Raw genomic sequence first — 27,082 nt, 5'->3', positions numbered from 1 at the left:
TAAATAGTGGGGTGACATTTGCTACCTTCCAATCTGCAGGAACTATTCCAGAATCTATAGAATTTTGGAAGATGATTACCAGTGCATCCATTATCTCCATAGCTACCTGGGATGTAGAATACCAGGTCCTGGGGACTTATCAACCTTCAGCCCCATTAATTTCTCCAATACAACCTTCTTACTAATACTAATTTCCTTCAATTCCTCATTCTCTCTAGTCCCTTGGATCTCTAATTCTGGGAGATTTCTTGTATTTCCTTCCGTGAAGACAGACACAAAGTAATCATTTAGCTTCTCTGCCATTTCTCTATTGCTATTATAATTCTGCCTGTAATGGCTCCACATCTGTCTTAGCCAACCGTTTCCTTTTTATGTACCTATAGATGCTTTTACAGTCTGTTTTTTGTCTTTTGCTGGTTTACATTCATATTCTATTCTCCCTTTCTTTATCAGTTTCTTGGTCCTCCTTTGCTGTATTCTAAAATTCTCCCAATCCTTAGGTTTACTACTATTTCTGGCAACCTTACAGGCCTTTTCTTTTTAATCTTATACAATCCTTAACTTCCTTTGTTCGCCACAGTTGACTGCCTTTACTTTTGGGTTTTTTGTGCCTTGAAGGAATGTATAATTGTTGTAAACTATGTAATATTTCTTTAAAGATTATCCATTGCCTACGTACTGTCATACCTTTTATTGTATTTTCCCAATCCACATCAGCCAATTTGCCCCTCATACCTTCATCATTTCCTTTGTTCAAATTTAACACCCTGGCTTCAGATTGAACTACCTCACTTTCAAACATAATGTAAAATTCTATCATATTATGGTCACTGATCCCTGAAGGTTCTTTTACAACAAGATTAATAATTAACCCTTTCTTATTACATAATACTAGATCTAAAATAGCCTGTTCTCTAGTCGGTTCCTCAACATACTGCTCTAGAAAACCATCCCTAACACACTCCAGAAATTCGTCATCCACAGCTCTAAATCAACTTTCTCCAGCCTACCCATTGTTTCCCTGATGTCACAGTGTCCTCTTGTGCTGTAGTATGATCACACAATAAGCTGTCCATTGCTGCTGCAACGACAGGGTAACTGGTTACGACCCCCACCAGACATTTCATTAGAATCCATTCAAAGAGTCCATGGGCTATCATGGGTATTTCTTAAAATATATGCAGTGTTTCCATGCTTGTTGCAGTGTTTCCAGTCCCTTGGTGAAACACGTGTTTATGGGGTTTGGGCTGGTGTCTGTGTGAATCCCAGAATTTGGAATGGTCAAAATATCTTCCTGATTCTGTCACAGAAATTCCTTCTGATATATTTTCTGCTCCTATGCCCACAGGAAAGAATGCCTAGTTGTAAGGACAAAAGCAAATTTTCTCCCTGCTGTAATTACCCTCTGCAAATTAAATGCTGCATTAATCCGGCAGCTCTTCCTTGTCTCTTGTTCCTGAGTCTTGATGTGGAAGGTTCTGTGTAAGCAGTGAATGCTTCATGTCTGAATTGACGGGTTTCAGCCAATGGAGACAAACCTGACGATTCTGGTTATCATGCAGTCTCCTCAGCATATTTTTATCCTGAATTTTCTTGGGATCATATTGGGTTGTGTGTGCAGATGAGATCTTTTGCAAACTGTAATCATAACATAACTTTATATGAAGATTGTGAGTACTTTGCAATGCTTCTGGCAGTTTATTAGAGCAAGGCTGATGAGCTGTATTAACATTGTGTACTCTTCACAGATGTAAGTCGATTTAGCAACACCTCTCTGCTGCTGCTTCATCAGTTGGAAGATAAGATGAAAGCCCATTATTGTTTGATGGAATTTCTTCAGGATGTAAGTTTTAGTTCAAAGAAAGAAAAGACATGCCAAAGCGTTGAAAATAATTCAATAGTTTGAATAATTTGAAAGTCCAGCCATTGTTATGCAGACAAGTGCAGAAGCTGATTTACACACAGCAGATTCCCACAAAGATAAACGACCAGATGTCCTGATTTTGGTGGTTGCAGGCCAGGCATCTTGCATCCTCCTCTTTGAATCGGGCTGTGGCCTCTCTTGCATCCATGTGAACAGCAGATGAGATCTCGACTTAATGTGTTATCCAAAAGGCAGCATTTCTAACCATGTGGGCCACAGTACTGCTCATGTCCTAGAGTGGGACTTGAACCCATTACCTGCTGACTCAGGTGAGAGTGTCATCACTGGGCTATGGTCATGTTGAGCTTATTTTCAGCAGCAAATTCATCTGAATTTTCCCTCCATGTTTGAAGCATGTGTGGTGTAAAATGTCAGAAAGGGCCAGATTCCCTCAAGACTCGGCTGTAATTTGCACAAATTTGAAGTTGGGAAAGCAAACTTCCTCCACTGGGTCCTCCAATGAAAGGAAGGGAAGTAAGGAGAAATGTTTTCACACACAGCAGAGAATGATTTGCCACCAGGGGAAGGAACAAGAAGAATGGATAAGTGAAGAAAATGAACATAAAATGGTACGGGGAATGGGATTAGAGTAAAATAGCGCTAGCACAGGCATGATGGGCCAAATGGTCGTCATCTGTGCTAAAATTTTGTTAAAGAATGACTGGACCTCTGAGAAACTTTTCATGTTGTTCAGCATCAAATATGTTAATCCCAGTGGATTCCTCCTTTAAATCTAGGTGGAATTACTAAATCGCCTCAAGACTGTTGTGGTGCGTGGACTCCCTATGGCAACCCGTCTCCTGCTCTGTGAACATGCTGAGAAACTTTCTGCCGCTATTGTTCTAAAAAACCAACACACTAAGCTTCCTGAAGTTGTAAATGCAGCGATTAACTGTGCTCTGAATAAACAGAATGAGGCCATTCCTCAAAACCTGACCCCAGCTGATATTTTCTTCCGGGAGGTAAGAGTTTCATGTTCGGTTTAGGTTACAGCATTTAGAGGATATGAAATGTATCGCTGGGACTATTACTGCTATCTGAGAAAAGTACTAAATTAACTTTTTAATATGAAATTATTTGTTTCTTTCAACATGAATTGGAAAGTTTGAGAAGCTGAAACACTTTTACTTTATACACATATTTATTTTATACACATTGCAATTTAACTTGTAACCTGAGTTACCCAGTTGTCTGATATTTTTGGGGACTAGTGTCAGTTGACCATTGACCATATAACCTTTCACATTTCCAATATTTGCCAGTTCTGAAGAAGGGTCACTGACCTGAAACATTAACTCTGCTTCTCTCTCCATTCGATATGTAGCCCAGCGAATCATTGCAAACCATTTCAGAATGCTGAATTCAAGCAGGACCTCCTTGGGGAGTACACAGTTTTTGTCATTCCCTAAAAGTTGCTAAAGTTAAACTAAATCAGCTTATTTTTTTCTAGTTGTATCAAATGTTTATGCAAACACAAGAACATGAGAAATAGGAGCAGGAGTAGATTATTTGGCTATTCAAGCCTGCTCTGTTGTTCAGCACTATCATGGTTGATCTTCCACCTCAACTCCACATTATTTCCATATCCCTTAATTCCCATAGCATCCAAAAATGTGTCCATCTGTGTCTTGAATGTGCTCAATGACTGAGCATCCACAGCTCTCTGGGGTAAAACTGAAATTCCTTATGGAGCAATGAGAGTAAAGTCCAATAACTTTGCACCTGCTGGGACTCTGCCAGCTCTCAGTTTTGCTGTTGCTTCTCCTGGACTGCTCCTCGCTGTCTGTTACAAATGGTAATTGCTGCGCTATCACCACTGGATTTTTCTAATCTCAAAGCTTGCATTCTAAATTTTTATTTCCTTTTTATTTTTTGAGGTTGGTTTATCGGAATGGAAAAAGCAGCTGCCTCATTGCTTGGAAATATCACTGGTGGATTTGGGTGCCAAATCTGCCAGTCATGCTGCAGCCCTTTTCTACCAATGAAGTAGCAGCTTTTTGTAAAGTGTCGGGCCACTGGAGTTCATAAATATCAACTGAACAGAGAGAATATAATTTAAACCTGCATCAATACAGAAGGGAAATGCTGCACCAGGGCCCAAGCCTACAAGCTATAGTTTGGATGCCGAGTGCACTTTTTCTTTTAATGAATAGTCCTAGTTAGAAAGAGGGAACTTTGCCTTTTAATTTTTTTTTAGTCCAATATCCTCTTTTCTATTCTGTTTCATTTTCTCCGAGGCAGCCTGTTTTAAATCATTGCTGTAAATTCCCTACAGCCCATGAAAGGTGCTGAGGCTGCAAGAGGCCAAGGCAGTACAGGTTTCATTCACTTTGCCACTTTAAACATTGGGCAATATAGCAGCAACATTTGAAGTTTATAGACCAATTTATCAGTGGGATTGGAGCATGCACTATTCTAATGGAGTATGCGACGGTGACACGACAGTTGGCGAGTTCCCTATCTCGGCCATGCTGTCGGGAAGGTGCTTCTGCCTAAGGAGGGAAGATCAGAGGCTCAGTGAGCCTGGTCCCCACAGTTGCACCTGATGCCACCAAAAGCTTGCATTGCAGAGCAGCACTTCAACCAGCCTTCTCAGCAGGAAAAGGGAATAGGACAAGTGTTGCTCTCTTGAAATGCATAGTAATTACAGAAACTGTCATTCAGTCCAATAGGTTGCAGTTTACCTGAAACAGGCTATTCTGGAGCTGACATTTGTACATTGTGGCACTATATTTATATACCTTTTCTGCACAGGTCTCCCAGATCGACACGGCATTCGAATGTTTGTTAGAAGAAGAAGAACGTTTCTTGGAGGAGAACCACCCACTGTCTCTGGAGTGGGCACAAATTGTTATAAATGTTAACAACATCTTGAAGGTAATGCATCCTGTGAATTTGCATATTTTAATCTACAAATTCACACAGCCAGTTTGCTGAAACTGCAGTTCATTAGAAACCTAGAGAAAATAATTCTGTTATCTATATGGAAACTAGGGCAGGGAGAGGCCAATCTGATTGAAAGGGACACTCTTCATACAAGTGTTGGACTGAACTTTTGATGCAGAGCTGTAAATCACATTGACATTGAATCACTCGTGCATCATCTGATAGAAATATAATACTGTGTTTCTGTCTCCGCCTCCTGTCCAAATGTAGCCAGCTGTTTCTTGCTTGTTGGCAGTCTGGTCCAGTGTGGCCCTTTCAGAGGCCTGGGGCAGGTTAGCTGCTGACTCTGTGTAGCAACAGCTCAGAGCTGGCCAAGAGGGGGAAGACCAATTTAAATCTTGTTTTAGCTATCCCTGTTGTTCCTTCTTGCTCCTGAACAGAATATCTTGTTTTTAATCTGTGAATCTGTATCTTAAGACCAGTATGTGTGAGTGCACCTCCTATTATTTATTTTTATTTTTTATTTAGAGATACAGCACTGAAACAGGCCCTTCGGCCCACCGAGTCTGTGCCGACCAACAACCACCCATTTATACTAACCCATATTCCATATCACCTACCTACACTAGGAGCAATTTACAATGGGCAATTTACCTATCATCTGCAAGTCTTTGGCTGTGGGAGGAAACCGGAGCACCCGGCGAAAACCCACGCGGTCACAGGGAGAACTTGCAAACTCCACACAGGCAGTACCCAGAATTGAACCCGGGTCCCTGGAGCTGTGAGGCTGCGGTGCTAACCACTGCGCCACTGTACCGCCCCATTATATTGATGGTGATCAGGAGCCCCAGTTCTACACCCTGATCCCCTCACACTAACTAGAGAGTTCTAGTGCGCTGACCCTAGGTGGGACGTTACAGGCGGTCTGGGGATGGAGGAAATGTTGGCTGAAGTGCCTGCTCTTGAGGTGAGGTATTACAGATATGTTGGTGTCCTTGGAACCCTAACCCAGCATCAGCACCTTCATAAAGGCAGCATTGGGAAGAGTGTGTTTACCTGTTTCAGTTTGAATTCTCTTACGATTGCATTCCATTGAAAATATTCTCATTTTCACCGATCCAAATCCATTTGGCATCTTCAATTATTGTTTCATTGGCTTTGTTCATAGTGTGGCCCAGGAGACACCAGAGGCCTTCATGGGACTAGCTGTTTGATTGAGATGTTGAGAAAGCTGTTTCTGTTCCCCTATTGTCTAGCCAATATGGCTGGAAATTCAAGCTAATAACCTAAATAAACAAAGTGAGAAAAGACCGTTCATCCCAACAAGCTGTTCAATCTGTGAACTGTGCATAAGACTTGGCTCTGCTGGTTCAATGATTGCAAGTCTACAGTGATTGAGTTAATTGAAGTACTAATGGGCTCAATGCCCTACACACCTATACATGGAGGCATTGATCAAAAGCCAACAGCCTGTACATGGAGAGAAGACATGTTTTTACTAGCTTACTGTAACACACCTCTTATGCTGGATGCAGAACCCTGGCAGTAAACTCGTTGCTTCCAATATTGAGATAATTATGGTGAAGCAATTAAGTAAGTTGCTAAAATGTTTGGAACAGTGGCGTGTATGGGAACGTTGGACCTGTTTAGCACTGCTCCGGCTGTTTCTTGTCTATAGGAGGTATTGTGCTTGGTTGCACACGAGGGTGATGTAACTATCTATCTTTTTAATTTATCCGCAGGATATGTTGCATGCAGCTGTCCACCATCGACACAATAAAAGCTCATTTTATAAGTCACAAGAAGAGACTGAACAGGAACCTGAGTATGTTCCCTGGACAGGTGAGATGGGACTGTGTTGCTGATGGGGTGTCTGTTGATTTAACATAGCTGGTGTGGGTAAGCTCTGCTGTAGGCTGTGGTGAAGATTTATTCACCTTTTTTTAGTCTAGAATGTTTAACCTTGTTTCTAATCTAGAACTGAGCTCAATCTGCTGTGGCAGTCATTAACTGTCCACGTGCAGTATGTCTCTTTACCAGATCTTGTGACACTAGCAGGGACACACAATTCACATTAGAGGCAGCGAGTGTGAGTTCTGCACATTTCTCAAGATTTTGTCTCATTCAGTACATTCCATCTTCATCCCTGCTTCCCCGCCGCCACCCCCCACCCCCAGACTCCATGCAGCTGGGAGGTTTGGGGAAGCAATGTTGGGGAGCTGCTTTCTGGCTGTGTCTGTATAGTTTTAGAATCTGTTGCTAGCAGCCTTGAGATGTTACTTTGCCCTCCCTCTATTTGTGTGACAGTAACCAACTCTATTTGTCTCCTGTCACTAATGAGTTCAGGAGTTTGTTACGTGGGGAATCACTGGAACAAGGTAATGTGCCAATATATGGAGCAGCGGAAAGGTAGGACATCAGGGAGGGGAGGAGGGTTGGTTAGATATTTGACATCAGGGAAGATGGTGAACTTTTTTTATCCAGCAAGTTATTACAAACTGGAATGTGCCACTTGAAAGGGCGGTGGAAGCAGTTTCAACAGGAACTTTGAAAAGAGAATTGCATAGATACTTGTAAAGGAAAGATTTGCAGGGCTTTGGGGAAAGATCAGGGGAGTGGGAATAATTGGATAGCTCTATCAAACAGCCAGCATGGGCGTGAAGGGCAGAATAGCATTCTATGATCTTTACCTGCCCTGTGCAGAGAATTAATCTAACAGGTGGCACCAATGTTAAAAATTCAGCTATTGCTTATGACCCAGCTTTCAAATGAATTGTGATTTAAGGTGATTGGTAGAATGATCAGAGGGGACATGAGGAAAACTTTTTCACCCAAAGGGTGGTGGTTGTCTGGAATTCACTGCCTGGATCGGTGCTGGAGCAGAAACCCTCAACTCATTTAAAAGGTACTGGACCCGCACCTGAAGTGCTGTAACCTGCAAGGCTACGGACCAGGTGCTGGAAGGTGGGATTAGATTGGGCGGCTTGTTTTTTTAGCCGGCACGGGCATGATGGGCTGATTGGCCTCATTTTGTGCTGTAACTTTGCTATGGTTCTATTGTGACACTACTTACTTTTCAGGCTTTCATTTTAGTAATTTTGTTTATTATTTCCTCTTTAAAGCATCCAGTGGTCCATCGGGTGTGAGGAATGTGATACTCCGGCAGACTGATATTGTTCTGAACAAGGTATACCCACAAGTTGACACCACTTTACGCAATACCCTTCTGGAGCAACTGGTGTCCCTAATTGATTTCTATCTGGATGGTTACGTATGTCAACTCAAGTCAGTGGACAGACCTGCTCAGCAGGAAAGATACAATAAACTGGACTTGGAATACACCCAGAAACGCTCATTTCTTCTATCACAATTGCGTATGTACAACATTCCACTTTTCCAACGTTTTTGTTTAAACTTGGAGACGCTGGGGTTGTTCTGCTTAGAGGAGATTTGATAGGTGCTCAAAATCATGAGGGGTCTCAGTAGATGGGGAGAAGCCATTCCCATTAGCAGAAGGAGCGAGAACCAGAGAGGACGCTGATTTAAGTTGAATACCAAAAGAAGCTACAGCCACATGAGAAGCTTTTTTACAGAGCGAGTGTTTAGGATCTGGAATGCACTGTCTGAGAGTGTGGTGGAGGCAGGTTCAGAGTTTTCAAAAGGGAATTGGATAAGCATCAGAAGAGAAGTAATTTGCAGGGCTACAGGGAAAGGGCAAGGGGAGTGGGACTAGGTGAGTTGCTCTTGCAGAGAGCCAGCACAGATAAGAAAGGCTGAATGGCCTCACGTGCTGTAACCATTTTATGAATCTAAGTTTACGGAGTGGAACTCTTCACTTCTCAAATCTCACTTCTTTCTCCTTCAATGGGGACATAGAATCTTTCAGCAGCTGCTATTAAATATAATCATCTTCCCTTCAGTCAGTAAATTTCTTTTCTTTCCTCTGACCTGGTTGGCCACAAGATGGATGTAAATTCCTTCCTTATAAAGGTCAGTAATGCAGTTGCTCAGTTATGGGAATAGTTACTGTTAAACATCATCAGTGGGGCTCACTCGCTGCGTTCCAAAGGCTTAGTCTTCTACTGTCTGTTGAATTAACCCTTCCAGCTCCTTGTGCTCATTTTCTGAGCCCCGAAATATCAGGGGAGCTGAGGTAACAGGAGGCTTGACACAAACCCTGGCTTTCCCAATTCACATCCCCAATTTTACATGCGATAACCTGTGGGAAAATGTGATTTGCTCAGTAGATTTTGAAGTAATCTGACCAGTGGGCCTGGGTCACTGTTTGGGAAATGTGAGACCTTAATATTTGTTCTTTTAGTTTCTCTTGGGCAGTACCAGTTGACTGCTTCACTGGCGGAGAAATACTGTGACTTTGACATCCTGATACAGCTGTGTGAACAGACTGACAACCAGACCAGGCTACAGCGCTACCTGAACCAGTTTGCAGATCAGGTGGGACCTTTCTATCTGTGCTCCAGTTCTTTTATTTGGAACTTAATTCCATAGATCAGTTCCTGATTCTTGGTCTCTTAAAACATCAGTTTCTTTAAGTTGCAGATTTTAAAAACAAAACTGGTAATTTTATTTTAAAGAAAAATCGTGCATTTATTAAATACTATTCACAACCTCCGTTCACAACAAGCTTCACTGTCAAAAAAGTACTTTTGAATTACAATCACTATTGTAATGTAGGAAAAGCGGCAGCCAATTTACACCCAGTAAGCTCCCACAAATAGCACTGATATACATGAACAGGTAATCTGTTGTAGTGATATTGGTTGGTTGAGGGATAAATGTTGGCAGAGGCTAACTCTTTGCATAGTGGCTCACAGGATCTTTAAATCCACCTGAAAGGGCAGATGGGGCATTGATTAAATGGCTGACCTGAAAAATGGCACCTCCAACAGTGCAGTGCTCTGTTAGACTAGACTGAAATGGGAATTGAAATCCACAACCTTCTGCCTCAGAGTTAAGTGTGGTACCCACTGAGCCAAAGTTGACACAGATTTTCTTTAAAACTGAAACTTGTTTGTGTTTGACGTGAACCAGTTTCGCATTTGTACTTGCCTTGTGCAAGAACAGATCGGTTACTGGAAGGCGAGAGGCTGATACAAACCCTTGTTTCATTTAACAGAACTTTTCTGACTTCCTGTTTCGCTGGTACATGGAAAAGGGGAAAAGGGGTAAACTTTTGTCGCCACCAGTGTCCCAGCATGCACAACTAGCCAGCTTCCTGCAGTCCCACGAACACCTCAGCTGGCTTCATGAAATCAACGTCCAGAACTTTGAAAAGGTATTGGATTGTGTTTTGTGTTGTGGTTCTGTGTCTTTGAAATTTGTGCTGTTTAGATGTATAGATGTGAAATCTTAGAATAGAAAGAAAAGTCTGCAAAGGCTGGGAATAAGTGTCTGAACAGAGAAAAGTTAGTTTAGGGAAGAAGCCCTTTATCAGGATCTCCAGGTTATTTGCTCTCAGCATGTGGGCATTGTTGGCAAGGTCAACGTTTTTTGGCTCTGCCGAATTGCCCTGAGTCAATGATGCGAGCTAGGATATTAACCAGTGGCAGTGATGATGTTCCCTGATCTTGTGGGCCGTGTCCTTGTCACTAGTGTAAGTTATGGTGCAGGTGATGTAACCATGGCGATGTTTTACACCCAAAATGTTAGCCAACTTTGCTCTTCCCAGATGCAGGTGGACCCACTGTATATTTCCAGTGTGTTGTCCCCAAGCTGCTGAATTTGTTTATGCTCTTGGCTGTCTTGGGGAAACCAAGGGGGAATTGGGAAGGAAACAAGACAAGATTATTTAAAAGAAAACTCTTTTCATTTTTCTTTTGACTTGGAGTTGCCTGGGACCCAGTATCCAGACTGTGATGAGGACACACTTGCATGTACAAGAGTCTGATTAATTTTCACTTGTTGCAGGCTCACAGGACATTACTCAATCTCGCGAACATGGAGACACGGTACTTTGCCAAGAAGAAAACTCTCCTGAGCCTCAGTAAACTGTCTTTGTTTGCTTCTGATCTCCCTGACGACCTTCTGCAAGAGAGGATGGAGGGTAAAAGTCTGAGCAGTCCCTTAAATGTTCCTGTCCTGTTTTTCTTATCTCCCATTGATTTTGGGGATTGCTCGCATACACCAGAGTTCCTTACAGACAAGCGTCAGACTCTTTGTTGCATTTTGCCTTCTTAGTGCAGCTTCAGGTTTCGGATAATTTTCCAGTGTAGAGCTCCCATGGGAGTCCCATGCTTTTACCCGCTGTTGTACGCACTGGATAAGAATCCAAAGCAGAAATGATCGCCAAGACTGATTCTACCCTCCCTCGTGGGGTATAGGGCCTCCCTAGGGGTACAGGGTTCAGAGTAGGGTCATTCATTTTTGCTTCTCTTTCCCCCGCACCCCCCCCCCCCCCTCCCCCACTCTCTGGGCACAGGATCCGGTTTAGGATTGACCAACCCCCTTCTCAAGGTAAAGTTTAAGGCCTTTGCTGGGATCAGATCACTCAGTTTAAACTGGGACTCAAATCTTTTTGGTCCTTGACTTAGTAGCATGTGAGCCGGTGCAGTTACTCACTGTCATTGGGGCAGTTCTCCTTTTCCTGTTCCAAATTACTATTTGAGAAATTTCTTCACACAGGGTTGTTAAGATCTAGAATGCAATACCAGAAAGGGTGGTGGAAACAGATTCCATAAGAACTTTTTAAAGGCAGTTCGATGTGTAGGGAACTTATTGACAGGGTTGTGGGAAAAAGGCTGGGATGTGGGAATAAATTGGACAGCTCTTTCAGAGAGTCAGCACGGGTGTGACAGGCCAAACAGCTTCCCACTGTGTTGTAAAATTATGATTTTAGTTCTCTGAACCTGATCCTTCCAGAAAGTATGAGGGTGTCAGCGAATAAAGTCGAACCAAATTGAGAGAGTCAAAAGTAGCAAGGTAAATGTTCACTGTGCTGCTGCACCTGATCTGGGAATGTTTGACATTAGCAGAGTAAGAGTAGGAGTTGTTTCATTGGTCAAACATTTATCTCAAAGCTGCAGAAAGCAGATGTGTGTTTAGCGAGATTGCGTAACAGCAATGACACTGGTTATTGATGTTTGACTAACAGTTTCTCATGTTCCCAATCCTTAATCTTCCTCTTTCTAAAGCAGTGACTTCATTGTGCTCATTTTGTTCTAGACTTGACTGTGCAAGAGCGGTATCTGCTTCACCAGGAGACCCTGCCAATGAAGCTGCTGGATAAAAAACAGCTCAACATAGACACCATGCCTGTGTTAACTGCTTCACAACTGATCCGTGTAAGTACAGTGGTCACTTTATGTATGAGGCTGTGCTTGACTGGTCCAAGTATCAAAATCACAAATGTAGAATGTGTCATGAGAAATTTTAGAAAGGACGCTGAAACCACGGAGAGCATGCAGCGGAGATTGACTAGGATAGGAAACTAGTTATGGGGATCATTTCCTCTGGTTAGAGAGTCATGACTGAGAGTCGTCATATTTTCGTGATGAAAGAGACTAGAAGAGGATTGTGTGGAATGCTTCACATTGGAATGCACTGTTAATTAAATTTGGATAACAGCCTGGGGTGCAGCTAGGATTTGCTGTTAATCCAGAAAGAATGTAAACGTATTATCCATGTCCTCAATGTCCAAAAGCTCGTCACAGTCAGTTAAGTGCCTTTGAAGTGCAGTCCCTGTTTCAGAAGTGCATTTGTGCACTGTAAGAACCCACAAAGCAGTAAATCAGCTAAATGACCAGAATTAACTTGTTTTATGGTGTTGGTTGTGGGCACCAACTTGGCCAGGACACCGGAAAATTCCCTGCTGTGTTTTTTTAAAAATCCACATAAGCAGAGTTACTATTTATAGGAACATGAGGAAGGCATTCAGCCGCTTGAGCCTGTTCTGCCATTCAATGAAATCATGGCAGACCTGTGACCTAACTCCATAAACCAGAGGGAGGAGATTACTGTATTGAGTCAGCATTTAGTATTTATTGTAGAAATCTAGCACTAGGGACCACATAGTAAAGTTTATCATAATTTAGTAAGGATTTAATAAGTATTTATTTTAAATTAATTTATTAATTAGTGCTAGAAATGACAGTTAGAGGGGTGAAGTGCTTCACCTGTGAGATGTGGGAGGTCCGTGACGCTTCCAGCGTTCTGGGTGACTACATCTGCAGGAAGTGTACCCAGTTGCAGCTCCTCACAGACCGCATGGATCGGTTGGAGCGGCAACTGGATGCACTTAGGAGCATGCAGGTGGCGGAAAGCGTCATAGACAGGAGTTTTAGAGAAGTGGTTACACCCACAGTGCAGGCAGAGAGATGGGTGACCGCTAGAAGGGGCAGGCAGTCAGTGCAGGAATCCCCTGTGGCTATCCCCCTCTCTAACAAGTATACCGTTTTGGATACTGTTGAGGGGGATGGCCTATGAGGGGAAAACAGCAGCAGCCAGAGCAGTGGCACCACGGCTGGCACTGTTGTTCAGCAGGGAGGGACAAAGCGCAGAAGAGCAATAGTTATAGGGGACTCTATAGTCAGGGGCACAGATAGGCGCTTCTGTGGATGTGAAAGAGACTCCAGGAAGGTATGTTGCCTCCCTGGTGCCAGGGTCAAGGATGTCTCTGAACGGACAGAGGGCATTCTGAAGGGGGAGGGTGTGAACAGCCAGAGGTTGTGGTACACATCGATACCAATTACATAGGCAGAAAGAGTGATGAGGTCCTGCAGGGGGAGTTTAGGGAGTTGGGTAGTAAGTTTTAAAAAAAAACAGGACCTCTAGGGTTGTAATCTCTGGATTACTCCCTGTGCCACGTGCCAGTGAGGCTAGAAATAGGAAGATAGTGCAGCAAAACACGTGGCTGAGCAGCTGGTGTAGAAGGGAGGGTTTCAGATATCTGGACCATTGGGCTCTCTTCAGGGACAGATGGGACCTGTACAAGGACGGGTTGCATCTAAACTGGAAGGGCACTAATATCCTGGCTGCAAGGTTTGCTAGCGTCACTCAGGAGGGTTTAAACTAGTGTGGCAGAGGGGTGGGAACCAGAGCAGTAGGACAGCTAGTGAAGTAAATGAGGGGGAACTAGTAAATAAGGCCAGTAGGACTAAGAGGAAGAGCAGGCAGGGAGATGTTGCTGAGCACAGCGGGACTGGTGGTCTGAAGTGCATTTGTTTCAATGCGAGAAGTATAACAGGTAAGGCAGATGAACTTAGAGCTTGGATTAGTACTTGGAAATATGATGTTGTTGCTATTACAGAGACTTGGTTGAGGGAAGGGCAGGATTGGCAGCTAACTGTTCCAGGCTTTAGAAGCTTCAGGCGGGATAAAGGGGTATGTAAAAGGGGTGGGGGAGTTGCATTACTGGTTAAGGAGAATATCACAGCTGTACTGCGGGAGGACACCTCAGAGAGGTCATGCAGCGAGGCAACATGGGTGGAGCTCAGGAATAGGAAGGGTGCAGTCACGATGTTGGGGGTTTACTACAGGCCTCCCAACAGCCAGCAGGAGGTAGAGGAGCAGATATGTAGACAGATTTTGGAAAGATGTAAAGGTAACAGGGTTGTAGTGGTGGGTGATTTTAACTTCCCCTATATTGACTGGGACTCACTTAGTGCTAGGGGCTTGGATGGGGCAGAATTTGTGAGGAGCATCCAGGAGGGCTTCTGGAAACAGTATGTCGATTGTCCAACTAGGGATGGGGCCATTCTGGACCTGGTATTGGGGAATGAGCCCGGCCAGGTGGTCGAAGTTTCAGTGGGGGAGCATTTCGGGAACAGTGACCATAATTCCATAAGTTTTAAGGTACTTGTGGATAAGGATAAGAGTAGTCCTCGGGTGAAGGTGCTAAATTGGGGGAAGGCTAATTATAACAATATTAGGCAGGAACTGAAGAATTTAGATTGGGGGTGGCTGTTTGAGGGTAAATCAACATCTGACATGTGGGAGTCTTTCAAAGGTCAATTGATTAGAATCCAGGACCGGCATGTTCCTGTGAGGAAGAAAGACAAGTTTGGCAAGTTTCGGGAAGCTTGGATAACATGGGATATTGTGAGCCTAGTCAAAAAGAAAAAGGAAGCATTTGTAAGGGCTGGAAGGCTAGGAACAGATGAAGCACTTGAGGAATATAAAGACAGTAGGAAGGAACTTAAGCAAGGAGTTAGGAGGGCTAAAAGGGGTCATGAAAAGTCATTGGCAAACAGGATTAAGGAAAATCCCAAGGCTTTTTATATGTATATAAAGAGCAAGAGGGTAACCAGGGAAAGGGTTGGCCCACTCGAGGACAGAGATGGGAATCTATGCGTGGAGCCAGAGGAAATGGGCAAGGTGCTAAATGAGTACTTTGCATCAGTATTCACCAAGGAGAAGGACTTGGTGGATGATGAGCCTAGGGAAGGGAGTGCAGATAGTCTCAGTCATCTCATTATCAAAAAGGAGGAGGTGTTGGGTGTCTTGCAAAGCATTAAGGTAGATAAGTCCCCAGGACCTGATGGGATCTACCCTAGAATACTGAGGGAGGCAAGGGAAGAAATTGCTGGGGCCTTGACAGAAATCTTTGCATCCTCATTGGCGACAGGTGAGGTCCCAGAGGACTGGAGAATGGCCATCGTTGTTCCTTTGTTTAAGAAGGGTGGCAAGGATAATCCAGGAAATTATAGGCCGGTGAGCCTTACGTCAGTGGTAGGGAAACTATTAGAGAGGTTTCTTCGGGACAGGATTTACTCCCATTTGGAAACAAACAAACTTATTAGCAAGAGACGGCATGGTTTTGTGAAGGGGAGGTCGTGTCTCACTAATTTGATTGAGCTTTTTGAGGAAGTGACGAAGATGATTGATGAAGGAAGGGCAGTGGATGTTATCTATATGGACTTTAGTAAAGCCTTTGACAAGGTCCCGCATGGCAGACTGGTGCAAAAGGTGAAGTCACACGGGATCAGAGGTGAGCTGGCAAGATGGATACAGAACTGGCTCAGTCACAGAAGACAGAGGGTAACAGTGGATGGGTGTTTTTCTGAATGGAGGGATGTAACTAGTGGTGGTCTGCAGGGATCAGTGCTGGGACCTTTGCTGTTTGTAGTATATATAAATGATTTGGAGGAAAATGTCGCTGGTCTGATCAGTAAGTTTGCGGACAACACAAAGGTTGGTGGAGTTGCGGATAATGATGAGGATTGTCAGAGGATACAGCAGGATATAGATCAGTTGGAGACTTGATGGAGTTTAATCCGGACCAATGTGAGGTCATGCATTTTGGAAGGTCTAATGCAGGTGGGAGGTATACAGTAAATGGCAGAACCCTTAGGAGTATTGACAGGCAGAGAGATCTGGGCGTACAGGTCCACAGGTCACTGAAAGTGGCAATGCAGGTGGATAAGGTAGTCAAGAAGGCATACAGCATGCTTGCCTTCATCGGTCGGGGCATAGAGTATAAAAATTGGCGAGTATAAAAATTGGCAAGTCATGTTGCAGCTGTACAGAACCTTAGTTAGGCCACACTTAGAATATTGCGTGCAATTCTGGTCGCCACACTACCAGAAGGACGTGGAGGCTTTGGAGAGGGTACAGAAGAGGTTTACCAGGATGTTGCCTGGTCTGGAGGGCATTAGCTATGAGGAGAGGTTGGAAAAACTCGGATTGTTTTCACTGGAACGACGGAGGTGGAGGGGCGACATGATAGAGGTTTACAAAGTTATGAGCGGCATGGACAGAGTGGATAGTCAGCTTTTTCCCAGGGTGGAAGAGTCAGTTACGAGGGGACATAGGTTTAAGGTGCGAGGGGCAAAGTTTAGAGGGGATGTGCGAGGCAAGTTTTTTTTTTTACACAGAGGGTGGTGAGTGCCTGGAACTTGCTGCCAGGGAAGGTGGTGGAAGCAGGTACGATAGCGACGTTTAAGAGACATCTTGACAAATATATGAATAGGAAGGGAATAGAGGGATATGGGCCCCGGAAGTGCAGAAGGTGTTAGTTTAGGCAGGCATCAAGATCGGCGCAGGCTTAGAGGGCCGAATGGCCTGTCCCTGTGCTGTACTGTTATTTGTTCTCTACCCACCTTTGCCCCATATTCATACAAACATACGGATTATGAGCAGGAGTAGGCCACTCGGCCCTTCGAGCCTGCTCCGCCATTCAATAAGTTCATGGTTGAACTGATTACTCTGCATTTCTACCTACCCCTGATAACCTTTCACCCCCTTGCTTATCAAGAATCTATCCAACTCTGCCTTAAAAATATTCAAAGACTCTGCTTCCACTGTCTTTTGAGGACTAGAATTCCAAAGACTCAAGACCCTCTGAGGGAGAAAAAATTTCTCCTCATCTCTGTCTTAAATAGTGACCCCTAGTTCCAGATTCTCCCACAAGAGGAAACACCCTTTCCACATCCACCCTGTCAAGACCCCTCAGGATCTTGTACGTTTCAATCAAGTTGCCTCTTACTCTTCTGAATTCCAATGGATACAAGCCTAGCCTGTCCATTTCAGATATTAGTCTAGCAAACCTTCTCTGTATTGCCTCCAATGCATTTACATCCTTCCTTAAATAAGGAGACCAGTACTGTACACAGTACTCCAGATGTGGTCTCACCAATGCCCTGTGTAGCTGAAGCATAACCTCCCTTCTTTTGTATTCAATTCCCCTCGCGATAAGCGATAACATTCTATTAGTTTTCCTAATTACGTGCTGTACCTGCCTACTAACCTTTTGAGATTCATGCACTAGGACACCCAGATCCCTCTGCATCTCAGAGCTCTGCAATCTCTCACCATTTAGATAATATGCTTTTTTATTCTTCCTGCCAAAGTGGACAATTTCACGTTTTCCCACATTATACACCATTTGCCAGATCTTTGCCCACTCACTTAACCTATCTATAATCCCTTTTGTAGCTCCCTTCTGTCCTCTTCACAAGATACTTTCCGACCTGTCTTTGTGTCATCAAATTTAGTAACCATACCTTCTGTCCCTTCAATTAAGTCATTTATATAAATTGTAAAATGTTGAGGCCCCAGCACAGATCCCTGTGGCACACCACTCGTTACATCTTGCCAACCAGAAAATGACCCATTTATGCCTACTCTCTGTTTCCGGTTAGCTAGCCAATCTTCTATCCATGCCAATATGTTACCCCCTACACCATGAGCTTTTATTTTCTGCAATAACCTTTGATGTGGCACCTTATCAAATGCCTTCTGGAAATCTAAGTACAATACATCCACCGATTCCCCTTTATCCACAGCACATGTAACTCCCTCAAAGAACTCCAATAAATTGGTTAAACGTGATTTCCCTTTCACAAAACCATGTTGACTCTGCCTGATTACCTTGAGTTTTTCTAAATGCCCTACTATAATATCTTTAATAATAGCTTCTAACATTTTCCCTAAGACAGATGTTAAGCTAACTGGCCTGTAGTTTCCTGCTTTCTGTCTCCCTCCCTTTTTGAATAAAGGAGTTACATTCGCTATTTTCCAATCTAATGGAACCTTCCCAAATCTCGGGAATTTTGGAAAATTAAAACTAACGCATCAACTATCTCACTAGCCAGTTCTTTTAACACCCGAGGATGAAGTCCATCAGGACCTGGGGACTTGTCAGCCCGCAGCTCCAACAATTTGTTCAGTACCACTTCCCTGGTGATTGTAATTTTCTTGAGTTCCTCCCTCCCTTCCATTTCCTGACTTACAGCCAATACTGGGATGTTATTTGCATCCTCAATAGTGAAGACTGATGCAAAGTATCTGTTCAATTCATCTGCCATCTCCTTATTATCCATTATTAATACCCCAGACTCACTTTCTATAGGACCAACGCTCACTTTAACTCTTTTTTAAAAATATCTATATAAACTCTTACTATCTGTCTTTATATTTCTAGCCAGCTTTCTCTCGTACTCAAATTCAATCTTTTATCAATCTTTTCGTCATTCTTTGCTGTTTTTATATTCTGTCCAATCTTCCGACCTGCCTCCCACCTTTGTGCAAATATAGGCTTTTTCTTTAATTTGATACTATCTTTAACTGTTTTAGTTAACCACGGATGGCGGGTTCCACCCTTGGAATTTTTCTTTCTCATTGAAATATATCTATTCTGTGTATTCTGAAATATTCCCTTAAATGTCTGACACTGCATCTCTATTGACCTATCCATTAACCTAATTTGCCAGTTCACTTCAGCTAGCTCTGCTTTCATGCCCTCATAATTGCCCTTATTTAAGTTTAAAATACTAGTCTTGACCCACTCTTCTCTCCCTCAAATGGTATGTAAACTTCAATCATATTACGATCGCTGCTACCTAGGGGCGCCTTAACTATGAGGTCATTAATTAATCCTATCTCATTGCACAATACCAGCTCTAGTATAGCCTGCTCTCTGGTTGGTTCCAGAACTTATTGATCCAAGAAATTATTCTATGTACTCCTGATCTAGGCTACCTCTGCCCATTTGATTTTTCCACTCTATATGTAGGTTAAAATCCCCCATAATTATCGCTCTACCTTTCTGACAAACTGCCATTATTTCTTCCTTTATACAGCGTCCTACAGTGTGGTTAATGGCAGGTGGCCTGTACACCACTCCCACAAGTGACTTCTTGCCTTTATGGTTTCTCATCTCTACCCATATTGCTTCTACATCCTGTTCTACATCCATGTCTCCTGAAGTTAGGTCATCCCTCTCTATTGTGCTAATACCAGAACTACCCCTCCACCTTTTCCTGGCTTCCTGTCCTTCCTAAATGCCATGTACCCTTCAATATTCAGGTCCTAATCTATGTCATCCTGCAGCCATGTCTCTGTAATGGCTATTAGATCGTACTTATTTATTTCTGTTTGCGTTCTGTTCATCTGTTGTGTTTTGAATGCCACGTGCATTCAGATACCGAGCCTTTAGTTTTGTCCTTTTTACTATTTTTGTAACCTCTAGCCTTATCTGTTGATTTATTCTTAGATGTGTATGCTCTGTCCCTTCCTGTCACAGTCTGTTTATCATTTCCCATATTAATACCTTTCTCTTTTGCCTTGTCTCTACTGCTTGATTTACCGTATCTCCCCAAATTTGATCCCTTGCCCCCTTTATTATTCCTTAATACCATTGGTAGATTTACAAAAATTTATCAATCTGATTTAAAATTAACAACTGATCCAGCATCAGTTGCTATTTGTGGAAGAGAGTTCCAAACTTCGACCGCCTTTTCTGTGTAGAATTGTTTCCTAATTTCACCCCTGAAAGGTCTGGCTCTAATTTGTAATCTGAGTTTCCCTGACCAGCGGAAATAGTTTTTCTCTATCTGACCTATCTTCCCCTTAATATCTTGCACACTTCAATCAAATCACCCCTGAACCTTCCAAATTCCAGGGAATGTAACCCTAGTTTGTGTAATATTTCCTTGTAGTTAACCCTTGAAGTCCAGGTATCCTTTTGATAAATCTAATTCCTCCAAGGGCAATATATCCTTCCTACGGTGTGATGCTCAGAACTGCTCACAGTCCTCCAAGTGTGGCCTTTTAACGTTGATCTGAAAGACATGATCACTGGTGCAGCCCTCCCTCAGTACTGCATTGGGAATGTCAGCCTCAATCGGGGATTGAACCTCTGAGCTGCTGGTGAGAGTGTTTCCACTGAGCCAAGCAAATGTTCCACCACACCGTCTGCTGACATTTTCCAAGGGGGATTGTTGCAGTCCTGTTCAATGCTAATTAAGTCAGATAAATGTCCAATTTTTGCAGCTTTACATCAGTGATGACAACACGAGAGCGAATGAATACGATTTCAAGAAGGCGCTTGATCTACTGAAGTTTGTTGAGAAGGTATGGTGGAAACTTGGGAGCTGAAGGAAGCTTTCTTAAACGGCAACACAAGATCTAAGTGCTGCAACTGGGTAGAAACCATAAACATCAGTTGATGTTTTTTATGATCTAATATTTGCTCTATATTTTAGGGTTAAATCTGATAATTGCTGTTTCTCAAATGATGACTCATTCTGAAATGATAGTTGTACGTACTTATTTTGTTGTGTTCCTTCCAGAAATGTTTAGCCGATTCTCAACCTGAAATTTAATGGATACATAAAAACATAGAAAATAGGAGCAGGAGTAGGCCATTCGGCCCTTCGAGCCTGCTCCGCCAGTCATTATGATCATGGCTGATCGTCCAACTCAGTAACCTGTTACCACTTTCCCCCTATATCCTTTGATCCCTTTGGACTCGAGAGTTATATCTAACTCCTTCTTGAAAACATACAATGTTTTGGCCTCAACTGCTTTCTGTGGTAGCGAATTCCACAGGCTCACCACTCTCTGGGTGAAGAAATTTCTCCTCATCTCAATCCTGAAAGGTTAACCTCATATCCTTAGACTATGACCCCTGATTCTGGACTCCCCCACCATCGGGAACATCCTTCCTGCATCTACCCTGTCAAGTCCTGTTAGAATTTTATAGGTTTCTATGAGAACCCCCCTCACTCTTCTGAACTCCAGCGAATATAATCCTATCTGACTCGATCTCTCCTCATACGTCAGTCCCACCATCCCAGGAATCAGTCTGGTAAACCTTCACTGCACTCCCTCTATAGCAAGAACATCCTTCCTCAGATAAGGAGACCAAAACTGCACACAATATTCCAGGTTTGGCCTCACCAAGGCCCTGTATAATTGCAGCAAGACATCCCTGCTTCTGTACTCAAATCCTCTCTCTATGAAGGCCAACAAACCATTTTCCTTTTTTACCACCTGTTGCACCTGCATGCTTACCTTCAGTGACTGGTGTACGAGAACACCCAGGTCTCGTTGCATATTCCCCTCTCCCAGTTTCTAGCCGTTCAGATAATCTGCCTTCCTGTTTTTGTTACCAAAGGGGATAACCTCACATTTATCCACATTATACTGCATCTGCCATGCATTTGCCCACTCACTCAGCTTGTCCAAATCACCCAGAAGCCTCTTTGTATCCTCCTCACAACTCACCCTCCCACCCAGTTTTGTGTCATCTGCAAATTTGGATATATTACATTTAGTTCTCTCATCTAAATCATTAACATATATTGTGAATAGCTGGGGTCCTAGCGCCGATCCCTGCGGTACCCCACTAGTCACTACCTGCCATTCAGAAAAAAAACTATTTATCCCTACTCTGTTTCCTGTCTGCCAACCAATTTTCTATCCATCGCAATACACTACCCCCCATTCCATGCGCTTTAATTTTGCATGCTAATCTCTTATGTGGGACTTTGTCGAAAGCCTTCTGAAAGTCCAAATAAACCACATCCACTGGCTCCACCTCATCAACTCTACTAGTTACATCCTCGAAGAAGTCTAGTAGATTTGGCAAGCATGATTTCCCTTTTGTAAATCCATGCTGACTCTGTCCGATTCTACCACTGTTCTCTAAGTGCTCTGCTATAAAATCTTTGATAATGGACTCTAGAATTTTACCCACTTCCGATGTTGGGCTGACTGGTCTATAGTTCCCTGCTTTCTCTCTAACTCCCTTTTTAAATAGTGGGGTTACATTAGTTACCCTCCAATCTGTAGGAACTATTCCAGAGTCTATAGAATCTTGGAAGATGACCACCAATGCATCCACTATTTCTAGGGCCACTTCCTTAAGTACTCTGGGATGTAGATTATCAGGCCCTGGGAATTTATTGGCCTTCAATCCCATCAATTTCCCTAACACCATTTCTCTAGTAATACTGATTTCCTTCAGTTCCTCTCGCTCACTAAGCCCTGTGTTCCCCAACATTTCTGGTATGATATTTGTGTCCTACTTTGCAAAGACAGAACCAAAGTATGCATTTAGTTGGTCAGCCATTTCTTTGTTCCCCATAATAAATTCCCCTGTTTCTGACTGTAAGGGACCTACATTCATCTTCACCAATCTTTTTCTCTTCACATACCTATAGAAACTTTTGCAGTCAGTTTTTATGTTCCCTGCAAGCTTGCTCTCGTACTCTAATTTTTCCCTCTATATTAATCTTTGTCGTTCTTTGCTGCTTTTTATATTCTGTCCAAACTTCTGACCTGCCTCCCATCTTTGCGCAATAATATGCCTTTTCTTTAAATTTGATACTTTCTCATTGGAATGTATCTATTCTGTGTATTCTGAAATATCCCCTTAAATGTCTGCCACTGCATCTCTACTGACCTATCCCTTAAGCTAATTTGCCAGTTCACTTTCGCTAGCTCTGCTTTCATGCCCTGATAATTGCCCTTATTTAAGTTAAAATACAAGTCTTAGACCCACTCTGCTCTCCCTCGAACTGAATGTAAAATTCAATCATGTTATGATCGCTGCTACTTAAAGGCGCCTTCACTATGCGGTCATCAGTTAATCCTATCTCGTTGCACAATACCACATCTAGTATAAAACCAAAACAAAAAGTGCTGGAAATACTCAGCAGGTCTGGCAGCATCTGTGGCGAGAGAAGCAGAGTTTGTTTCTGGTTTGAGTTCCAATGAAAGGTCACAGACCTGAAACGTTAACTCTGCTTCTCTCCACAGATGTTGCCAGACCTGCTGAGTATTTCCAGCACTTTGTGTTTTTATTTCAGATTTCCAGCATCTGCATTATTTTGCTTTTATACCAGATCTAGTACAGCCTGCTCTCTGGTTAGCTGCAGAACGTGCTATTCTAAGAAACTATCCCAGAAACATTCTATGAACTCCTCATCTAGGCTACCTTTGCCCATCTGGTTTTTCCAGTCTATATGTAGATTAAAATCCCCCATGATTATTGCCGTACCTTTCTGACAAGCTCTCATTATTTCTTCCTTTACACCCTGTCCTACCGTGTGGTTACTGTTAGGGGGGCTGTACACCACTCCCATATGTGACTTCTCGCCTTTATCATTTCTCATCTCTACCCAAACCACTTCTACATCCTGGTTTACTGAGCTTTGGTCATCCCTCTCTCTATTGTGCTAATACCATCATTAGTTAACAGAGCCACCTCTCCACCTTTTCCCAGCTTCCCGTTCTTCCTAAATGTCATGTACCCCTCAATTATTCAGGTCCCAATCTATGTCATCCTGCAGCCATGTCTCTATGTGCCAAAAATGCACCTTAGTTTATAAAAAAAAATAAATAAATCATTGCAACTGAACAAAAATTATCACATTCAAGATGGCTTGTTTTTGCTGTTGGCAATTTCATTTTTTTTGGTCGGAGCAGCACCTGTGCCCTGCTTCCTCCCTTTTCAGGTACTCACTATGTAGACTTCTGTGAAGAATCCCCCTCATGTGATATCTGGGAGAGGGGAGGCTGTGCCCAGGGAAATGCAACGCTGCGTGTGTCAGTGTTTTTTGGGGAGAAAATTTGTTTTTTATTTTAAATATGTATTGCTTATGTTAGAGCTAAGGTTTTCTGCATTGATGCAAACCTGCAGCTGCTAACCTTGTTCTATAATCCCTGTACACTGTATTGAGTTAAAAGTCCTCCTTAGAACCTGTATAGTAATGTACTCAATAGTAATGTTTTACACAATATGTGCCTCTTTTGCTACTTACACCTCAGTTTGTGTGTCAATGCCCAGATAAGTCCTCCTTTGCATGTGTTTTCCTGTCTGGGAGGATGTGTTTAATCTTTGCTGGACACTATCTGTCCTGAGGCAAGTCATGGTAATACTACCCGTTTCCCATCAATGGAACAGCCCTGGCTCATCAATGTAGCACTAAATTCTGTGTTTTCCCTTGGTGTGTTCCGGTTGTCTAATTGTCTTTTTAATTACAGGGTAATTTGATGGAAATGTTTAAAATTATGACTGGGTGGCACAGAGTAGACAGAAATAGGCTGATTTCTAGCAGTTGAAAGGTGTAAAACAAGGGGACATAAAAATAAAATTAAATATAGACTTAAGACAAAGAGCAGGATAAATTTTTTTCTATGACCATTCTAAGGCTGTGGAATGTAGTTAATTGCCTTCGTCACTAAGACACAAACTAAAGGGAAATGGGAACAGGACAGGCACATGGGATTAGGATACTGCCTGTGTAGAGGAGCACTAGCGATCAGTCCCACTGATGCTTCATGCTCTTACTTCCTAGGAAAGGCTTATAGCAGGCTCTTGTTAAATTATTTTGGAGGCTGAGTGTGTTTTCTGTCTCTGCTCTCTAAAGGAGGAGGGTCTTGGTGCTGATGTCAACATCGATTCATTGAAACTGGAAATCTTCTGCCAAGCTATTCAGAGAGATGAGTATGTGCAGATTAGATTCTTTATCCTCTTCCCTCACCTCCACACATACATTGAAAGAGGCTGTCTATTCACAAATATAACTTGCTTTAAGTCACATTTTCAATATTGTATCTGATCTTACAATGAATGCCTTTTGTACAGCTATTAGTCCTCCAATTTTGATACAATGACCTTCTCACTCCTCCCATCCCAGCCAAACCCCCGTTTTCCAGCTGCTGGTTTGACTGCGAATCGTCCCCCAGTGAAATGGAACATCTGGAAATGCAGCACCCGACTTTCTTGATCCAAGTGATATGTTGTCGGGGAGAGAGGGTGCACGTGTAATTTTATATTTACTATTTATTATTTGCATAAACCACGCTCGCTGGTTAGACGCCTCTCCAATGGGTGCAAGGAGGTCAGTTGTCCCCAGTCACTTATTCGTCACTTACTCTTCTAATCCATGCCTACCCTGAGGGTTTGTGAACTCGCAATTAACCAAGACTCACTGAAGAATGTTCTGCTTGTTTTTGTTCAGTTGGTCTTTTGATGCAAAGGATGATCCCATTGAAGGTGCAAAGACAACTGTACTGATGAAGGTCATAGAAAAGCTCATGGATGAAGGTGAGTGTTAGATTAAACCACCTCTCCTAGCAGCCTTATGCTAAATCAGTAATTGTATGCTGACCTTTGACCTCTTCTCCATGTGCCTCATCGTAGCGATGTGCTTTATTGGGTATCCTGCCCAACTACTTATTAATCTGTATATGGAATGTAAACAGTGCATGTGGGTACATTCCTCCTCTTGACCACATGGGTGTGCCAGCCTGGATTATGTGCTCAAGTCTTTGGAGTGAGACTTGGCTTGAACCCATGACATTGAGTATTAAAGCACTTGCTGAAATAGCCAGGGTCCTGAATGGCAGGAGGAGCTATAGTGTCATTCCTCATTCCACCTGCTGCACTCGTTGATCATGGTAGACAGGTGTGTATTGGTTACACTGATTACTTTCAAATGTCTTTCACTTTAGGAGTTCAGCTAAAATATTACTTGCCAGAAGTGAAGGACATACTGCTGTCAGATTATCTGGTCAGCCTGAGATCCAATTCCTACTTTGAATTCCTCCTGCAAGCAAACTACGAACATTATTTAAAATCACAATCCTGATTCCCCTTTTGTGTCTATCTCCATATTCTGCCTTTTAAGCTCCTTCACTCAGCAGATCAGGTACTGCAAATAAACTACCTGCAATGTTTAAACTTTTTGTATAAAAATGTTATGCATTTCTAATAAAAGTCATTTAATTTCACAAAAGTCAAGTGCACTGCTGCTTCCAGCCTGATTGGCGGCTGATTTGACACCAAATTGAATGTGGGTACCTTGGTCTGACCGGAGCAAAGTATTTTGTAACCAGACCCTCACTCCGTGACCAAAAAAACTGCTTTCTTCTCACAAAGGTGTCTTTTAAATGAGAATATTTATAAAAAGAAACCTGTGATGTGTGGATAAGTAATTAGTTTTTCTATTTCCCAATATTCTCTGCTGCTCTCCTGAAGGGACTGATATTTGCCCAACACGCATACAGGTGTCAACTTTTCCTCTGCTCCTGCACTCCAGTGGCAGAGTAGCTGAAGTAAGTGTTGGCTCCCTTTAGAGGATGAGACTGGGGAATTAATAAAGGGATATGGCAGAGACTTTGGACAAGTATTTTGTATCTGTCTTCACAGAAGAAGACACGAAAAGCATCCTAGGAATAGCAGAAAATCAAGAGGCAAAAGGGAGGAACTTAAAACGATCACTAGAGAAAAAGTACTAGCGAATTGTCCTGAGTGCAAGATGAAAAGCTTCAACAAAATTGTCTGCTTTCAGCGATACTCAAAATACTAGGGACACTAATGGGACTGAAGGGTGCCAAGTCCCCTGGACCTGAGGGCCTGCATCCTAGGGTCTTAAAAGAAGTGGATGCATTGGTTGTAATCTTCCAAAATTCCCTAGATTCTGGCAAGGTCCCAGCAGATTGGAAAACCTCTATTCAAGAAAGGAGGAGATACTCAGCAGGTCTGACAGCATCTGTGAAGAGAGAAGCAGAGTTAACGTTTCA

At 42.9% G+C, this 27,082-nt stretch overlaps 1 protein-coding gene across 3 annotated transcripts in view; it reads left to right on the top strand.

Annotated features, from left to right (window-relative positions):
* The window catches only part of nup133 (nucleoporin 133), a 55,196-nt gene extending 28,901 nt beyond the window's left edge, over positions 1-26,295 (top strand). For 2 of the 3 annotated variants that reach the window (XM_068044216.1, XM_068044215.1), the window contains exons 14-26: positions 1,749-1,843; positions 2,662-2,886; positions 4,679-4,801; positions 6,553-6,652; positions 7,933-8,184; positions 9,132-9,265; positions 9,948-10,106; positions 10,739-10,874; positions 11,993-12,111; positions 20,540-20,620; positions 24,925-25,001; positions 25,519-25,604; positions 26,012-26,295. In XM_068044216.1, the coding sequence (XP_067900317.1) occupies positions 1,749-1,843; positions 2,662-2,886; positions 4,679-4,801; positions 6,553-6,652; positions 7,933-8,184; positions 9,132-9,265; positions 9,948-10,106; positions 10,739-10,874; positions 11,993-12,111; positions 20,540-20,620; positions 24,925-25,001; positions 25,519-25,604; positions 26,012-26,148 (1,724 nt within the window). In that variant the 3' untranslated portion in view covers positions 26,149-26,295. The remainder of the gene's footprint in view (positions 1-1,748; positions 1,844-2,661; positions 2,887-4,678; positions 4,802-6,552; positions 6,653-7,932; positions 8,185-9,131; positions 9,266-9,947; positions 10,107-10,738; positions 10,875-11,992; positions 12,112-20,539; positions 20,621-24,924; positions 25,002-25,518; positions 25,605-26,011) is intronic. The other variant, XR_010976140.1, reaches the window with a different exon arrangement.
* Positions 26,296-27,082: the final 787 nt, after the last annotated feature.

This window comes from Heterodontus francisci, chromosome 13 (assembly GCF_036365525.1).
Source record: "Heterodontus francisci isolate sHetFra1 chromosome 13, sHetFra1.hap1, whole genome shotgun sequence".
NCBI classification, from domain to species: domain Eukaryota; kingdom Metazoa; phylum Chordata; class Chondrichthyes; order Heterodontiformes; family Heterodontidae; genus Heterodontus; species Heterodontus francisci.
The sequence above is the reverse complement of the archived record's forward strand: the minus strand, read 5'-3'. Positions and strand labels throughout refer to the sequence as shown.